Source organism: Convolutriloba macropyga, unplaced genomic scaffold, assembly GCF_964194025.1.
Source record: "Convolutriloba macropyga unplaced genomic scaffold, txConMacr16.3 SCAFFOLD_4614, whole genome shotgun sequence".
NCBI lineage: Eukaryota > Metazoa > Xenacoelomorpha > Acoela > Convolutidae > Convolutriloba > Convolutriloba macropyga.
In genome coordinates, this window is record NW_027449817.1 from 551 (window position 1) to 20,628 (window position 20,078).

At 35.5% G+C, this 20,078-nt stretch overlaps 1 protein-coding gene across 1 annotated transcript; it reads left to right on the top strand.

Annotated features, from left to right (window-relative positions):
- Positions 1-14,245: 14,245 nt before the first annotated feature.
- Positions 14,246-19,704, top strand: LOC142355355 (creatine transporter-like; the record flags this gene model as incomplete). Its single annotated transcript, XM_075407556.1, has 4 exons — positions 14,246-14,524; positions 16,973-17,218; positions 19,032-19,163; positions 19,550-19,704. Coding segments are annotated over exons 1-4 (579 nt in total), but the record flags the coding sequence as incomplete, so codon positions are not given.
- Positions 19,705-20,078: the final 374 nt, after the last annotated feature.

Sequence of the window (20,078 nt, forward strand, 5' to 3'; positions counted from 1 at the left end):
TGAAAACCATTAGGAATCAACTAAAACATCATATAGGTTTACAATTACCAACACTTCTCTAGAAGGGAATTTAGAACTCTTGGTATTTATTTTTATGCAGTTACAAAAAGAACAACAAAGAGACAACAAACTAAAAATCAATTAAAACTTGCCAGAAAAGGCTTTGGAAGCCGTACGGTCATGCTTTGGCCCCCAAAATTTGTTTGAGTGCGCCTTTGTCGAACACCGATATTGTATTATGTGGCATCTCAATAAAGAAAATGAGCAGCAATTAGACAAAAAAGAAAAAAAAAAGCAAAATTAGGTAAAACTTGTTTTTTTTTGAAAAAATATTATTTCCAAAGACATGAAAGCCATTAATTACAAAATGAAAATTTTGAATGGGTTCGTCCATTCTTCCTTGAGAACTGCATTTATCCAGAATATGTCTTACGTCTACAAAAAGAACGTCAACTATGACAAAAATCAGTAATTCTTTTGTTTTTTTTTGTGAAAAACTAGTTTGGAAGCCAGTAAAGTCATAACGAATTCTCTTAAACATTAGAGTTTGTGTCACCAATCCGTTTTGACAACTTCCCTTGAAATGTTTTATGTGACCTCTCATTAATGAAACTAGGTAACAATTAGACCAAAAAGAAAAAAGCAAGATTATGTAACACTTGTTTTTATCGAAAAAAATTTCTTTCCAAAGACATGAAAGCCATTAATTACTAAATGAAAAAATTGAATAGGTTCGTTTATTCACGTAAAGGAAGCCCTCAAGACCTGCAATTATCCAGAACATGTCTTACGTCTACAAAAAGAACGTCAAATATGACAAAAATCAAAAATAAATTTACTTTTTTGTGAAAAACCCGTGACGAATACAGTAAAGTCATAACGAGTTCTTGGAAAACTTTAGATTTTGTGACACCAACCCCTTTTGAAACCCTCCCTTGACAAAAATAATGTCATTTTTAACCTTTAACTAACGAGAACAGGCAACAAACAGACAATAGAAGGAACAAAATTGCAAAGTTAAAAAGATTTTTTTTTCATTTTGGAAAACAATTGTTTTCAAAGTCATGAAAGCCATTATCTGTCTTCTAATATCAGAACATCGGCTCATCTACTTTTCCAGGAAAAGCCAATCAAACCGGGTCATTGTACAGGAAAATAAATAGGACTAAAAAGACAAAGTAAAAACGACAGTTAAAGACAAAATTAAAAAATTCATAAATTTTTTGAGAAAGTATTGTCGAAGCGGTAAAGAACCACAATCTATATTTGTAAAGATTTAAATTTTGTCAATTCTGCTTTATTTTGAACTTGAAAAATGTGATATATGAACTGACAATAACGCGATAATTTGACAAACCAGAAAACATGAAAAATGGGCAAATACCTAAAAGTTAAAAAAATTGTTAAATCTAGTACTATAAAAGCCAGAACACCATAACTTGTGGCGTAAAACCGCAATAAAGGCTTAATTTGAACTCATCAGAAAGAAAAAGCACTCTTTGATTGCTGACACTAAGCTACAAGTTGACCAAATTAAGAAAAAAATGGAGGCAAATTTCAATAAGCCATTTTTATGTAAAAATCAAATATTTTAAAAGTCAAAACGGTCATAAGCTTTCAAGCAATCAACTAAATAGAATAATTTTGAGTTAATAAGGAAGCCGAAAAAACCTATCACTATTGAGCTTTGATTTGAATTGTTCTGTTATTTAATTATTATAAAAAAGATCTGATGACAATCCGAATTATTTTTGGATTGTAACGGTCCAAGATTGGTACAGAACTAATCGTGCTAATGCTGATTGTCCAATAGAAATATTTTTTTTAGAATGTCATTGATATAGATATTTTGTTTAAAAAATCAAAAATAAATGCTGCGTTTTTGATAATCAACGAATAAAGTTAGCAAAAAAACGGCAAAGTTTTATTTACAGAGCACACTTAACGGAAGTTGAAGTGAAATTCGCTCCTTTTTCAATCCACAGAGGTTGTGTTATTAGGTTTTGGGTGTGCACTTCCTGCAAATTTAATCACAGTGGACTAAAGAATCTTATTTCTTGCTGTTTTTGATGAGAAAATCTGAATTTTGTGAAATATTTAGCCCGAATTTGTGACAAAAAAATCAATTGAAACGGCCGACAATATATTTTGTCTTTAAACGTACAATCAACAACATTTTTTTGAAAAAAAAATATTAAATTTTTTCAAAATTAGCGAAATTTTGGTCAAAAGTTGCGAAAAAAGGTGAATGAAATCAACGGAGTTCACTCTGTTTTCTCGATAGTTTAAACCTCGATATCTCCCTGTCAAAAACGAAAATCAAAAAAATCTTTTTAATTCCATATTCTACGCTGGACAAGCTTTCTAATGATACCAGTCTCAACTCTCTACGATGAATATATCGATCGGCCAAAATTGATCGAACAAAAAAAAACCCATTTGAGTATATAGTTCCTCCCCCCTCAAGAGGGGTCGGAACAATAACAATTGGTTGCTCTGTGCTTTTTACAGAACTATCCATAGAATTTTTCTCAGTCTCCTTTTTTTCTATTAGCAATTCCGGCAGCATTCGAACAGAAAAACATTCACTATGATAACAAAAATCTACGTACAGCACAATTTGTCCTCTTTAAGCCCTATTTCTACTAAAAAACTTTTATTTACACCTTTACCGACATTTATTTCTCGTTTTTCTTCTGCCTCCATGAAATGATGATTATGAAGCTTTTTGTTCTTTTACTTTTTGCCTCGCAATTGCAATTCGAAGTGTCCAATTTTCATGGACAAAAACAACAGCAACTTCGGTTAAATTCAAGATTTGTTAAAAAGTGCGCACACAAAGTTTACCGAAAAAAGTAACAAGCCCCCAGGCATTTTTAGCGAAGGCAAATGATGGTGGTCGGAAGAAGTGGACCAAAATTTCATGAAAAAACTAAACAAACTCTTGACTCAAATCACAACGTGTGATCACTTATGTTTTGGGTGCAAAATAATCAGATTGATGGCCACTTTTGGTTAAATTTTCGAAAAATCTTTGAGTTCTAGTTTACAGAGAAATTTTGACCACTCCGTAGGCTTTAATTTTGAACAAGATATAGCCTCGATCAAAATTGTGTGCAAAATGAGTGCAAAATTTTGTTACGAAAACAGACACTTCTTGGAGAAAAAGTTTCAGCAAATTGACATATATTTCGATTGAAACTAAAAAGGAAACTACTCAAACCGTCTAATAGATGTAAATAGAAATGTAAAAAGCTCAATGACTCAACAATAGAGAACTGATGTAAACTGAATTTTTTTATTAATTGAAATAAGTGGCGCTAATTTGCGCAAAATGAAGATAAGAGAGGAACTAATTGTATAGCTACCAATTAATATAGTCGTTCCGTTGTCACCCCATCTCATACTAAACCCTTTATACACATGGTAATCTTGACACCTCGACTTAGCTAGAAAAAATGAATAGCATTATTGAACAATATCTTTGCAAGAGATTCGTAAGAGACGTCAAGATCATGCATGTCTTATCAACTTTTTCAGTTTCGATCTCACTGGACTGACGTAACTTACTACGAAACGTATCGTAAAATGAACAATATATGTAACCTTACTAACCGGTTTTAGAACGGATGAGGAGCCTATATGGTCCCCCAAAGCCATAAAATACTGTGGATCGCTTCGTGTCATGCTTAGTACGATGCCACCCTAGTGACAGGCGGATTAAATTCTGGCAAATTTCTTGCAAGATGATTCAAAATTTGCAAGATTCTTGCAAGATCCTTGTAAGAAAAGAATCTTGACCCCAAAAAAAATTAAAGGCTTTTTATAGCTTTGATTTGTAATTCAAACTACCGACTGTGACGTTAAAACAGGCTTCATTTGTCATAGAGGTCCTAAGCAAATTCACAATCCTGCAAGAACCTTGCAAGAATCTGGCTAGATTTTGCATCCCTAAAAATCTTGAAAGCATTTTCTCTAAAATGAAATTTACTAAAAAGAGAGATAAAAACCAGTATAAGATAGATGTCAGCCAAACCAGAGAAAGTTCACGTCACTTTCAAGAAGCTGACTAATTTAGAAGTCAAGTGTTGCAAAAATCTTGCAAGAATTTTGCAAGACTTCAGTTTTTTTTGAAAGCTGTATCAGTAAGTTAACTGATCATAGAGAACATGATCAACATGATCCGATATTGTTTTCACTTCCTTTTTTTCCGAACTAATTTTCTACCGATTGACAATTTGAAAATGTACATTTTAAAAAAGACTTTTTACAAAAACAAATTCTTGATTTTGATATCTTAGGAAGCATTCACGATAAAATTTATTTGGTCGAAAACTTTTTTCCAAATATTATTTAATTTGAAACGCACCTTCTGTGATCAAAATAATTCCAAGAAACATTTGGAATACGGGTTCTAAATGAATATTTAACAAATTATAGCACGTTTCAAATAATTTTCAAAAGATTGATCAGTTTTTGAGACTGCAAAAAACATTGAATCTCAAAATGTATGGAAGCATACTGTTTTTTAATGGAAACAGTATTGAACGGAGAGATTACGGACAAGGGGACGATTCAGATGGAGATGAAAATGAAAAGCACTTATCACATATCCTTAGCTTGAAAGGCGACTACTGTATGAATAAAATTCACTACAATAACACTAACAACACCCAAGAAGCTGATCGGGTCCAGAACTTTTCAAATTGAAATCCGAGAAAAAAAATTCGAAGATGAAATTCCTTTTGCAGCTGACAATTAGGTTCGAAAATTTGTTGAATATAAGTAGGAAGTTCTATTTGTATTCCATAGGTTTGTGTAAACAAAAATAAGCGAATCTGCTTTTGCAAATTTTGCAAATTTCGGTGTAAGCAAATATAAATTAGTTCATTCGTACTATGTTACGAATCTTTAAAAGGTGCACGAAATCATTACAACCACTTGGCGGCGTCAGAATTTCCATTTTCGGTCTCAATATATTTAACATGGCTTGAAACAGGCTTGAAACTAGAAAAAAGTTTTGCTTTATAAGTTTTTTGGCAGTTAATCATTTACAAAACTTTAAAATCTCAATACTCTCACGATAATTCCTTGCATTGAAGAGAAACTTTAAAGAAAATCAAAGCTGCTCTTCAAAAAATTAACCAGAGAAACTTACACTGATAGTTTCTCTGGTTAATTTTTTGAAGAGCAGCTTTGATTTTCTTTAAAGTTTCTCTTCAATGCAAGGAATTATCGTGAGAGTATTGAGATTTTAAAGTTTTGTAATTGATTAAAATTTTAACACTATAGACCTAAAAATGGATAAATGGACCTGACTCAATGGATAAAGTGATACAATTCTGATCAGTCCTTACCCAACATGATCTAATTCAAAAACTAATTGAATTCGCAGCACTTGCCGATAAAGGTAGATTTCATGACCCACCCACATCTAGCGGTTGGAACAGTTTACTTACCCCGTGCGCAAAATTTTGTTTTTACTGTAGCAAGAACGAATTAAAGATGTCTTTCACACTAATAGTGGCATATATTTAACATAGCAGCGGCGGGGCTACCCATTACAATCATCATGTATTATTTCAAGGATGTCATAACATCATTTAGATGCTCATATTCCAAAAGGTTAGAAAGCAAACATCGGTTCTATTCTGTCCCCCAGTGTTTTTTATGACCTTCTTTACAAATTATGTGTTGTTATATAGCACGTTATTATGTAAAAATAATGCACGTGCGCCTGGGGGTAATAAAACACATTCCCACTAAGCTGGAGGGGGAGGGAGAACATAATAGATCCCAAACATCAAAAATGTTTGAAAATACCAATAAAAGCACTGCATTGTCAATTAATATTCTTGACCCGATCAATTAACAAGTTTTGCACTTGTATGAAATGGAAAAAAGACCCTTTCAATCACGTCACAACTTACATGAACTGCTGCATGCCTTACGGAATTGAGTTTGTGAACAAATCCAGACCTCTGTTTCTAGACGCTTATACAAACAATTCTGAACCAGGTGCTGGTGAAGTAACTTTTGATATCGGGAATGCCCTAATGCCGGCCCTAGATACGATGCAAAAGTGTATTTATGCATCATTCGAACTGCCACTGGGAACTCAAAAATTGGATTCCTGGATTGACTTAATGCTTCTTGCTTGTTTTGTTCCCGTTTTTATTTCTTATTTCTTGTTTTCAAAATTGAGTTTCGGATGACCTGGAAGAAACCAAGCAGGAACCATCAATTTAAGAGGAATTGAAGTTTAAAGATCGATACAGTTTTTTAAAGAAGTGAAAATTATAACTGGAACTTGTCTCAGTTAGGCTTTTCGTATTAGTTACTTTTATCTGATATCGTCTATAGCTTAAATTTTATTCATGTTGGCAATCTGTTTTTTGTGTGTTGGTTTACAACTCTTAATGATACAACAAATCTGAATCTTCTGAATTTACATAGAACCGTATTAAAAACTAAACTTTTATCACTTTGTTCATTAAAAGGTCATTATTATTGTATTGTGTCATTTTCATCTAAAATCCACTTAAAATGTAACCTAGCCAGCAACGGAGTCCGGAAGCAAAATTAGCTCGTAGCAACGGGCATCTGAAACAAAGTCAGATCGTAGTAACAAAGTTTTGAATCAATACCAGCACGTGGTATCAAAGTTCCGAAATAAAACCAGATCGTAGTATTGCGGTTCTCGGTTAAGGGAAAAAACCCACGGAAAAAACCCACAGAAAAAAGCCCCACTTCATTTTAGATATGAAATAAACCCCCACGGAAAGAGCTGCGCATTTAGCGCGTTCGGCCATGCCTCGCGGTCCATGGCTATGCCTCAGCTATGCCTCAGTGGGACTTGATATAAAACTATCGCAACCGAACAAATTATCACGACCAAAATTCAATTTTTAAAATGGGGGTTTATTTCCGTGGGGGTTTAATTCCGTGGGGGTTTGTTTCCTATCCAAAGTGATGTGGGTTTTTTTCCGTGGGGGTTTATTTCCGTGGGGGTTTATTTCCTAGACTCCGCGGTTCTGAATCACAGCTAGCTCGTTTTAACTAGATTCCGAAACAGCCAGATCGATGTGACAAGCATTACCAACACGTAGTAGCAAAGGTTCTGCAACGAAACTAGCTCCTAGTAACAAGGGAAAAAATTCTCCTGAAATTGAAAGACAAAAATTGATACTTATTTTTGCAAAAAGGGGGAACGTTTTTTGTCATGTTTTTTATCTTTGGATTCGCTCAGGAGCATGGCATCAATTAGATTAGAGTCCCGGACCCGAGCGTCATTAAAATTCAGTACTGAATCATAAAAATTTTATTATGAATTATACTATGCGTAGAACTCTGATCATGACACTTATTAGACATTTCATGATAAAAATCAGAGTAAAATTCTGGGATTCTGATGAACATTATGAACCTCAGAAACAGTATTTTCTATGAGCAGGAAGAATTTTTAGTCTGTTTTTGCGCTGAACAGCATGAAAAAACACCCTCGGCTTCAAATTTGTAAAACTCGATAGGTAATTCAAAAAATTAAATAATCATCGTTTTTATTAGAAATAAATTGTCTTTGACAAAAAACTGTATTTAAAATGTACTAGATGCATTAAATGTATTTTAAAGGTATGAAGTTTTACTGCATCTGACCATTCACTGCTTTGAATTCTCCCATTTGCAACTCGGCCAATTGTAATTCTCTGACCTGAGTTCACACATTCGTAACTCATCCATTCTTAATTCTCAATTCGACCATTCGTAATTTTCTGACCAGAAAGGAATTTTTGAGTCTGTACCTGTTACTTGACAGGCTTCAGTCGTCAACTGGAGAAGACACGCGTCAACTATAACATGTACACGTCGTACTGAAACGGCTGAAGAACTTGGACAGACGTCTCCAGAACGCCAATCAACATCTGCGTGATTCGTCAGTCAACCAAATGATGCAAACAAACAAACAAACAAACAAAGCACTGAAAACAGAATCGAAGGCACAACAAGAAATTGACTCAACATTAACAAATACATAAAAATAAGCCGCGAGAGTTTAAAAAAACGTTAAGATCACACTTTGTTAAAAGAGTAAAAAGAATTAAAGCCAAATGCTCTCAATTAACATAAAGTGGACTAAATCAGAAAACTGTCTTGTCCCTTCTTAATTCATTTAAAGTCTGGGAAACGTCAAAAATAGTTGATCAAAACTTCAGAAACAACCGGGAAAATGTCAAAAAAAGTTGAAAAAAACGTCCGAAACAACCGGGGAAACGGCAAAAAAAGTTGCTAAAAACTTCAGAAACACCCGGTGAAACGTCAAAATTTTTGATAAAAACGTCAGAAGCAACCGGGGAAACGGCATAAAAACTTGATAAAAACGGCATAAAAACTTGATAAAAAATGTAGAAAACTAATTGGTTGCATTGAAAACAATTTTCGCAAAATATGAAGTAAAACAAGATGAACTTCACATCCCGTTTTCCAAAATTGACAGAATATTATTCCACTTTACAATTGATAGATAGTTTCTCAAAAGAGACTACGTAAAATTGTTTTAAAAAAGAAATTCATCTATGTTTTTTTTTTCAAAATAATTTTCCATGCTCCTGTTTGAGAACGTTTTGATGAAGAAAGCAAGAACAAATTTCATTTTCTCATACTTCTTCAGAAACCGACCATACCGATGTTTTCTTACGTTTAAACATGAACATACCCAACCTAAGAAATCAAACTTACCGACGATTATCTTCCCTAGTCGATTTACGATGTTAATCTTGCAAGAATCTTGCAAGATCTTGCAAGATTATGCATAATCTTGCAAGATTTTCTTGCAAGATGTAGAATTTTGTACTTTGTTTAGGCTGACTAGCTGGGGACTGACTAGCGCCCAAAACTCTAACAAACCGATAGGGGTGCTTAGATGGCTCGCGGACTTCTATTAGAGGGTTATTTTGTCCCCACGCTGCTCTTGTCGGCTGTAAGAAACTATAGTTGGAATAGTGAATTGAATTCGAGTAATCAAATAGCATCAAAAGAATAAACAAGAAATGTAAAAGATCACAAAACCACATCAAAATTCAACCAGAGCTTTAAAAAAAAACGGTTCACAACTTTAACCAAATTCACCACTAAAGAGCTACTATTCTCTAACTCTACAAGCTCTCAATTAAGCCGCTTGATCTAACTGCAGTTCCCTGGTACTCTCAAGCGTTCTAATTTTCAATTGCGCAAACCGCTGTTCTGGTTTCCAATCGCTCAAACCGTTGTTCTTATTTCCAATCGCTCAAACAAGCGGTCTGATTTTATCAAGTCAATTCAACTCCCTCAACAATGTTTTTGTCATCACAACTTTGCTACAGGTCAACTGCTAAGCTACAGCTGTTATCATGGTACTGCTTTGGTAATGCCATGGTCCTACTCCTAAGTAACTTATCAAGCAACAACGAAAAAAATGATCAAAACAAAAGAATTTGTTCAGCTCGCCAGCTCGCGTTATGGACCACATTAGTTATGCCTTTCTCACGTAAAGTTTGTTATGACTCCAAAAGAACAATTGAATGACCTGAACGCCTTCTTTATACATTTGTGACTTCTATTCAAGCTATTCAAACTAAAACAAAAGTAGTATCAGACTTATGACTCTACCAATTAATCAATCGGTCATCTTCAGAGCTTGAGAGTTGTTCCAGCTCATTTCAGACTATACCTATGAAATAGTTTCTCAGCTCCCTTCACAAAAAACTATAGTATCATAATGAAACTTGGCATATTAAATCTATACATCACTCTCTAAAACCTTGCGGAACTAAAGTTGGTAAAATGAAAATGGAATTAAGCACTTTGTCTCATCTCAATGGTAGAATTGCCACTTTAGAGTTGGAAAATCAGATTTTCCGAATTCTACACAAGATTTTGCAAGATTAACAAAATGTTTCAAGATTTTCTTGCAAGATTATCATCTTCTCGCAAGATCTTGCAAGATTAACAGCATACTTTGCAGTTTTTTGCTCCTTAACGTATCCTACACAAAAAAGCGCCTAAAAAATCCAATCCCAAGTCCAATCCTATCCTATTTTGGTATCGAAAAACGACGTCCTTATCCTAGACCTAAGACTTATGAGAATAAACACAGGAAAGCAGATGAAATTTTAATTTAAAAGAAAAAACTCTAAAAGAAAAAAGAAAAAAAAATTAATATATATTTAATAAATAAAAGTTAATGTTTATAAATTAGTAAATAAATACGTATGGAAGAGGATATTAATCTTGCAAGATCTTGCAAGAGGTTGTTAATCTTGAAAGCATCTTGCAACATCTTGCGAGCTTAACCTCCTCCTGCAAGATATTGCAATATCAGCATCCTCATGCAAGATCTTGCAAGATTGAAAGTATTTTGCAAGAATCTTGCAAGATCTTGCAAAATTAACATCCTGTCTCGACTAGGGTTACGTTTAAAACCTAACATGCCAAAGACAGCAAATAAAATAATGTAAGGGCTTCCCTCGTTTTTTTTTTAACAAAAACCAAACATATCTGATTGGCTAAAAGTTCGAGCGCTATAGCTTGACTCTTTTGATCTAATATAATCCATTAAAATCACTTTTAATCGATTGAGCGTTAAAATGTCTTAAAGTCACACTAAAATGTTTTAAAAGCGATTGTGTATTCATATGTTTCAATATGGGTATCGACGACTATCTTGCGGCTACAAATGATTATGACTGAACTAGGGGAAACACAATTACCAATTTCAAAATTAAACTCAAGTTTGACACAAGTCTTCTGGAATACAGAAAAAAGCTCAATACAGCGTGTTTTTTTTCAGAATGCTGAGAAAAATAATCGCTGATTATGTCACATTTAATAGCACTTGAATCAGAGCATTTCAACGATAATCGGTTTGTGCGTTGATTTTTTGCGAAGCAATGGGTTCCATTAAAACGAAGGCAATGAAAGTAGAATAAAAATCATAAGATACACAACAGACAACCAATAAAATATTAAACGGGTTCAAAATATTGTCGTTGCACTTATTCATACTTGGAGAACTGAAACATTATTAAAAACTTTTAAAACTTGAAAATAATTAACTACGGGAAGACAGCTTAAAACATGACAAACAGTTGGAGGTCATGTACAACTCCCTACTTGCATCAACTTTGAGGAAAACAATTGTGCAGCAAGAGACAGCAACAGAGCTAGGTGAGACAAAGACTAAAAAGTACGATTAGGTAATCAATTTTACAGTACCTACCACTGGACAACAAAATGTTGAAATTAGAAAAACACATCAATATTCAATATAATATGAGCACAAGTGTTAAAGGAAACTATCTCCTCCGAAAGACCTTATATACTATTACATATATGGAAACTCCAGTCTGAACAAAAAATGTTTAGGTCAGGCTCCCAGAGAGAACTTATATTTACTACTAACAAAATCGATAAAGGTAAAGGATAATTAGGCACCATTACAGAAAATAAACATTAAAAAGCATCAAGACGATTCTGAACAAGTTTGACGAGAGGAGTAAGCTTTATATGCAGACATCTAGGCTAAAATGGATTGAAGCCGTGAAAAACAATGCACCCAAGTAACTTCAAAAACTAATAACACCAACGTACAGAGCTAATTGTTGTCAGCCGAATTTCAACTGGACATAAAAATCAGTTTAAGAAGGAACCAGGCGTCCGCACTTTTTGATTTTTTTCTTAAATTACTTTTATGTGAAGAACGACATTTGATTTTGTAATCCCGCATCCGTAAAAATTGTCCGTACAAATTTCAAAGCAACAATCCAGACGTAGAGAAAAAACAAAAATAGGACGCCTGCAAAAAATTCTACAGAAATGACCTCATCAGATTGACCTGGATGTGACTTCCCTTTTCAAGGATCTGATAGATTATCGAATAAAAATGCCTACCAAAATGAGTGACATAAGCAAAAAAGGCGTGAACCGAAAAAAAAGATACAAAAAATTACATCAACGCCTCCATGCATTCAAAAAGTCCTAAGAACAAAAAAGAACGAAGTAATCAGCGCAAAACCGTTCTCAGGTGACAAAACTTCAGCTCAGAATTATTCCGCTAGTCATCGGAAAAAAACAGGAAAAAAAATAGGAAATTTTGTCAATGTCCAATGAGTGGCCCTTAGAATAAAAGTGACAAAAACTTCTCACTATAAACCACGTATTAGTAGGCTGTTATGCATACGAACAATGGAACATAAAAAATCTTAAAAATCAAATAATTAAAAAATTCGTAAAAATGTCAACTATACGCAAATAATTGAACTGGTTCAAAATGGTCATTTAGATTGGGTCAGTTAAATTGATGAAGTTAGGCAATTAAATACAACTCAAATTAAACTTCGTAGTAATAAAAAAAACATTTTTAAATAAAAAAAATTTTTCATGAAAAAAATCCCCAAACTGACAATTACTAAGTAAAGAAATAGAATGCTGAATCAATCTTTCAGTGAACTAATGAGAGTGCAAAGCCCTCGATCTTCATTATCGATCAGAATCAACCAGAAGCGAGAACCTACACAAGATTTTGAAAAAAAACTATCTCAAAAAATCTTACTTGTTTCATTATGCTTGTTAGTTTTTCGGGAGAACATTTTTTCAGAATAAAGAAATATAAAAAACTTTATATTGATCTGTGAAGCTCCCAGTTTGGCCTGAATTACAATATTGACATATGTTGGCTCCGGTCCAGACATACACTAAATCCGTTTACAATTGAAGACAAATGATTGATGAAAATTGGTTCAGTTAATTGCATTAGAGACTCTTGCACAATGTCAATTCAGGCAGAGTGGAATATATTAGGTCAGTGTGGATTTAGAAAACAGCTTTGAAGCGATTTTTTTACCAAGCAAATCAAAAAACCGAAATGCATCGAAAAAATTTTAGCCCTGATTCGAAATCCTAGTTCAGGAAAATTTTTCTGAGTATTTTCGTTGGCTTAAACTAACTAAAAATAAAATGAATTGACAAATACAAGAATTGAAATCAGCAGAACTGATTCAAATTGACTTTTTCCATTTATTTTTGAATGTGAAATCTTGCAAGTTTCTTGCAAGATTTCAAATCCATTTACACTTTTCCGACAGACAACAATAAATATCCCGAGCCATATAAATCCTTATTTTTTTAACTTCAATTTATTTTGATAAAAGACGACAACAATTACCTCCAAATTTTTCACTTTTTTGCACGAAATTGTTATGTGGAAACAAATAATTTTCTAATGCTTAAAAACGATTTTTTTTCTCTGGGAGCTAGGTCAGGTGCGCTCATTCTGGAGCTCTGCAATGCACCGGCTCCAAGTAGTCAAAGAAACTAAAAGGGCTCATGTCAAAACTAAAACAAGGTTTCTGCAGCAAAAATCGGCAGCCCATCTGTGGAGGCCCCCTTTCTCGATCATATGAATAGAGAAATTTGCAAGATTCTGGCGAGCTTTTCGATTCATCCTGCAAGTTTTTCCGTTCATCTTGCAAGAGGAATCGAAAAGCTTGCAAGTAAACTGAAAAGCTTGCAAGCTTCTTGCAAATGATTAGAAAAACTTAAAAGTCTCACTACAAAGTCCATTACAAATTATGAGTTGTTTTATAGCACGTTGCTATGTAAAATATAACACGTACACACATCAACGTATAGTCGTAAAAATTATATGCGTCTGGGGAGGGGAGTGCAAATAATATGTACCCACTAAGCTGGGAGGCACAAACGAAAAGATCCAAATCGCCAAAATATCTTAGACACTGTGTTTTTACATAAAGATTTCTCGGATCTTTTCCGTTTGTGCCCCCCCCCCAGCTTAGTGGGCGCATATTATTTGTACCCCCCAGACGCACGTGCAATAGTTTTATATAATGATTTACTATGTAATGGCACGTGCTCTGTAACTGGGGGCGCATAACGTACTAGGGGGCACAAACGGAAAAGATCCGATTTCTCATATTTTGAAAACATTTTAAACACTAGGTTGTACAGAATTTTTATTCTATTTTGTTTATATTCTATTATTTGGCTAATTTTTTTTGGGGGGGGGGGGGGACGGGTTTAACTTATGGGAAGACTCAAACAACTAATAGTTTGTTCGGACTTGTAAATTTTTTTCCAAATTTAGTCACAAAGCGTGGAGGAGGGGGATGAAACAGTTGCACGAAGTAACGGAAATGATCCCGAAGCTGATTGATGGGTGAAGTCATCTCCTTAATTAAACACGTGCGCCTCATTTTAAGTTCGACGTTCAACCAAGACCAACGATTTTTGAAAGCCATTTGCAGACAAGTTTTTATGTTTTCAATTCATAACTTGCAACTCGTTATGCAACACAAAAATTGAATTTAAAAAAAATTCTGTTTTTCCAGAACACTGAATTATTTAAAATTACGGCGTGCAACTTATTCAGCCGTGAAAGTTTAGTGTCCAGTTTACAAATGAAGACATAGTGTTTTGTGACTTGATATGGAATCGAACAACGAAAAAGAAATCAGAGCCCGAACTTATAAAGGTGCTGCCCTATTATAGCGCCCCCACAATTTAATGTAAAAAAATGAGGCTGCATCGAATCTTTTTCGGGGTCTTTCCCTTTATAGCCCCTCATTATGTTAACCACCAAGCAAGGGGGGGTATAATGGAAAACACCCCTTCTGCAATGATAAAAGGGTGCAGATGGCAAAGACTGCACCCCTTCGTCCTCAACTTTTAATGTTCAGATTATGTGTATAGATTAGTGAATTTCTAAATAATGAAACATTGGGTCTTTCCCATTTTATCCCCATGAAATTATAGCCCCTTATGGTATAATTACCATGATGGGGGGGGGGGGCTAAGCCTTCTCTAGGAAAGACCCGAAACTTTTTGTAAGAGGAGGCGCACAACTTGACTAGTGACCAATAACGGAGGAGATCCGATAAAACAAGAAATCAGAAAATCTTCTTGAGAAAGCATTTATTGTACCACCCATAAAATTATTGCCCCCATTATTGTATAACTACAATGATTGAAGGGAGGCTATAGGTTATCTGATCACTAAGCTGGGGGGGGGGGCTATAATGGGAAAGACCAGAACACTGAATATATTTAGGAATTGGGATCTTTTCACTTTGTGCGCCCCCACTTAATGGGTGCATATTATTTGCAGCCCCAGACGCACGTGGCATGTTTTTAGTTAACGATTTAACATGTAATGGCACGCGCTCTGTAAGTGGGGGCGAATAACGTACTGGCGGAACAAAAAAGATCCAGGAACTGTGATTGATTGAGTTTCAAGATTTCAAAATCAACTAAAAAAAGTTCTGATCTTTTCCGTTTATGCCCCCAGCTTAGTGAGCGTATATTATTTGCAACCTCCAGACGCATATGCCGAATTTTTACATTATGATTTGCTATGTAATGACACGTGCTCTGTAAGTGGGGGCGCATAACGTACTGGGGGCACAAACGGAAAAGATCCAAATGATCTCTCAGAAATGGAGGTGGCCATATCATCATTACATTTTTGGGTCTTTCCCATTATATTCCCCCTCATGAAAATATAGCCCCCATTATGGTATATTTACCGTGATTGGGGGGCTATAGGTTATCTGACCAATAAGCTGGGGGGCTATAATGGGAAGGACCCACATTTTTTTCGTCATCATATAACTCTTGAAGCGCGATTGTTTTTGTTCAGATCCCCAGTATTCTGCCATTTAATTTTTAGTGCTTTATTTTTTTCACAAAATCTTGTCATTTCATAAATACAACGTCTAAATCAACAGATAAATTGGGATTCAAAGTGTGATACAGGAGAAAATAGTTTAAAGGGCCAAGAGATCTTTCAATGGAACCTAACTTTCTTTCAGCAGAATTAATCAATAATCAAATGAAAAGTTTTTCAGGAAAACTATTTTGTACGGAAAACTACAGGTCTTTACCATTGTAGCCACCCCAGCTTTGTGGCTAGATAAACTTTAGCCTACCAATCATTGTAATTTTATTTTAATGGGGGCTATATTGGGAAAGACCCAGACAATTTTCTGCTTTGGGTAATGCTTTGGTGAGAAGAAATTGCAGAATGCAACAACTGATCATGTTAACAGCAAAAAACCGTTCATTACAACAAAAAGGCTGAAAGCTGAAAAAAGCTGAAACTGAATCAACTGGAATCAACCAGGAAATGTAATAAAAATACGGAAAGTAAAATGTCAAAACATGTTTGGTCGAACAGCATCTGCTCAAGCAATTTAAAAATGTACTATTCGAAAGAAACATTAGCTATTTCAAAAGTTATTTTCATGTTTAGCAAAACACGGAACCCTTAATTTTGTATTGAAATTGTTTACTGGAGAAATAGACTTGAAAATTTTAATCGACTGGTTATGAATGTAATTTATTTTCCAATTCAGAAAAAAACCGGGGTCTTTCCATTATAGCCCCCCATGAAATTATAGCCCCCCATTATGGTATAATTACAATGATGGGGGGCTATAGGTTATCTGACCACTAAGCGGGGGGGGGGGGGGCTATAATGGGAAAGACCCAAAATCCGTATCAAGTTATAAAGGACAAGTGGTAAGTGCTCTAAAATTGAACTCCAAATGCACTGATGCTTTTTTCCACTGTTTGAATCTCAGATTATTTGGATCTTTTTCGTATGTGCCCCCCAGCTTAGTGGGCGCATTTTATTTGCACCCCCAGACGCACGTGCCATATCTTTACATAATGATTTACTATGTAATGGCACGTGCTCTGTAACTGGGGGGTGCATAACATACTGGGGGGGGGCACAAACAGAAGAGATCCTGGGTTGTTTTTGTTACAGTCCACAGATTTGCACCTCCTGGTACAGAACACGTGCCAAACGGAAAATCCAAAACAACACTAGTCTAATTTTTGACCCAACTTATTTTTTTCCTATAATAGTCACTCTATCCGTGATTGCATTGGGGCTATAATAGTGAAAAACCTTTTGAAGACAGAGAACGCTCGACCCCATTCGTGGGATCCGACTTTGTTACTACTCTCTCGGTTATCCAATCAGCGCCCAGTTCCGAAGTTGAGGCGAATGTCAACTCTGCAATAGCAGAAGAGGCGGAACCGAATAACAGCCAAAGACAATCGTGGTCTAATCATTTAGATTTCATAATTACATTGTTGGGTTTTGCTGTTGGGCTGGGAAACTTATGGAGGTTCCCATATTTATGCTTCAAACACGGAGGGGGTACGATCTTATATGCACTTCCTCGCATTCTCAGAATTCCTTGTTTTATCATGCTGCCTTATAACTTTAGATCATTTAGATCAACGATTGGAACGCGTACCTTACTTTTGCAGAGAATGACTAATAGCCAAAAAATATTGATTAAAAAATGCGGATCTTTTTCGTTTGTGAAGCTTAGTGGGTGCATATTATTTGCAACACCCAGACGCACGTGCCATATTTTTACATAATGAGTTACTATGTAATGACGCGTGCTCTGTAACTGGGGGCGCAAAAAGTACTGGGGAACAAACGGATCCAAAAATTGAATCTTTCCCATTATAGCCCTCCTCCAGCTTAGTGGTCATGAAACGTTTACTTCCCACCCTCCCCCCGCCCTCATTACCGTTAGTGGGCTCCCTCACGTAAGGGGGGGGTAAGGACCCAAAAACTAAGGCAATTTCGGGAGACTCGAATTTTGTGTCTTTCCCATTATAGCCCCCACCTTAGTGGTCAGATAACCGGGTCTTTCCCATTATAGCCCCCCTCCCCCCCAGCTTAGTGGTCAGATAACCTATAGCCCCCCCCCCCCAAACATGTTAATTATACCATATAATGGGGGCTATAATTTCATGGGGGCTTTAATGGGAAAGACCCCGAATTTTTGTACAAGCTTTTGAGCACCTGCCCCCGAATCGACTGACAGAATACATTGAAAGGTACACATCATTACGTGGTAAACGTCCGAAAAAGCAAATTTTATTTATTAAATTTTACGATTTGTAGAGACATGTGACATATTTCGTCAGCATTTGCAACAAGTCTTCACGGATAAAACTGATTTCATTATTTCGAGGAAGCATTTAGCCTAAGTCTGTATTGCTCGAATTTTATTAGAAACTACTCTAGCCAATTTGAAAGAATATAACGGCTACTCTCCTATCAACGCCAAGGAAAGCTTTACACCACCCAGGTCGTTTCAGCGGTTTCAAATCTGCCCGGATATTATGTTTTGCAGTTAGCTTTTGTGAACTGTCTTATCCGCAATGCTGTAGATTGCCGTTGCATTGCTTGACACTAAATTAGTCCCAATAACTAATCGTTCGGTTTTGCTGATTAACAGGTTTGTTTTGCTCAGAATATTAATTAATTCCAAACTTCAACAGTAAAATTTTTGATGAATTTCTTTTAGTTAATTACTCAAGCTAAAATCAAATTTAGAAAATTTGCTTTATAGAAAATAAATAAGCTGTGAAGTGCAACAATGAATTTGTGGTTCCCCTGAATTTTCTCGTTAACTATAGAAACTTAAATTCACTTTGTTGAAATGTTGCATTCTCTCGGCGGGTCTTTTTTAAACCAATTTTTGAATCTTTTCTGTTTGTGTCCCCCAGTTTAGTGCGTGCATGTTATTTCCAACCCCCAGACTTATGTGCCCTATTTTTACATAATGATTTATGATGTAATGACACGTGCTCTGTAACTCGGGGGCGCATAACATACTGGAGGGCACGAACGGAAAAGATGCTATAACGGCTAAAAGGCGAGTTATCGTTACTCGCTAACTTTACTACATAGTTGTCGAACATTTTAGAATACTAGGTATGGGAATGATCGCATATGTTCAACAAACTTTCGAAGTCATTCTTTCGTTTTAATTCTACCTATATCCTTCAAACGTCAACCCGGGAGAAGTTGACTGCCTAATTAAGAGACTCTGAACCAAAACTTCAGCGATGAATTTGGAATATAAGTAAAACATTTCTTAGTGAATAAATTTTTTTCGTTAAGTGATTTCAAAACTCGATTAATATATTAGCGATTATTGATTTAGGTGCCTTTCTGGTGCCCTATGTACTGTTCATGGTAGCCAGCGGAGCTCCATTGTTCTTCCTGGAACTCACTCTGGGCCAGTACAGTCAACAGGGTGCTATCCAGTGTTGGAACATACTGCCCATATTCAAAGGTAATCAGAAATCGGTATACAGATTCAAGGGGTCGAAATTGAAGGCGGACTTATCATTTTATCAGGGCTGATAAGAATCTTATCAAATCAAATACGTTAAAAATAAGCTAAATCAGAATCAATATGATAAGATACAATATAAGAGTTCTGGGACCATTTGAGAGCAACATCTATGAGGTTGTTTTTTGCTTACTGATGTGTATGAGTTGTCCGTCTAATGCTTGGCATAGTTCCAACCCAACTGCCTTCAAAAATACATGGTCTGGGGACCTCAAAAACGCGGCCAGTCCGATCAGAAAACATTTTGCTCTGACCAGAGATGTTTTCCGTCTGCGGCCTTAGCCTGGGGTCCGCTCGAATGGTGTTTTTATGAATGGTTGTTCCAGGTATTGGTATAGCGTCAACAGTGGTGGTGTTCTACTGCAACACTTACTACATAGTGGTACTAGCATGGGCTCTTTTCTACCTCTTCACGTCATTCATGGTCCCTCTCGGATTCTCCACTTGTGACAACACTTGGAATACTCACAACTGCTATCAGGTCACGTGACACAAAATTATATAATAGTCACGCTTCAAAAAAAGTCACAGGTTGACCACCATAAAAGAAAATTACTAATCATAAAACGGCATATCTGGATTTTATGGAAACTTACCAAACATACAATGATCATAAAACATTTTGAGCTTGGATGACAAACAGTCCAATGGGCCGCCTGCAGTTCCAAAACAACGGTTTTTTTGCATGAAGCTTCAAAATTTTGTACTTCAATCTAAAAAAAATCGATGAATCAAAATCAAGAAACTAACTTACGAATGTAAGGTTAACTGCAAGGTACATTTATCAACAATCAAAGTGTCAGTTTATCATCTGGTAGAAACATTGAAATCTTTCTCTACGCAATGGGTGAGATA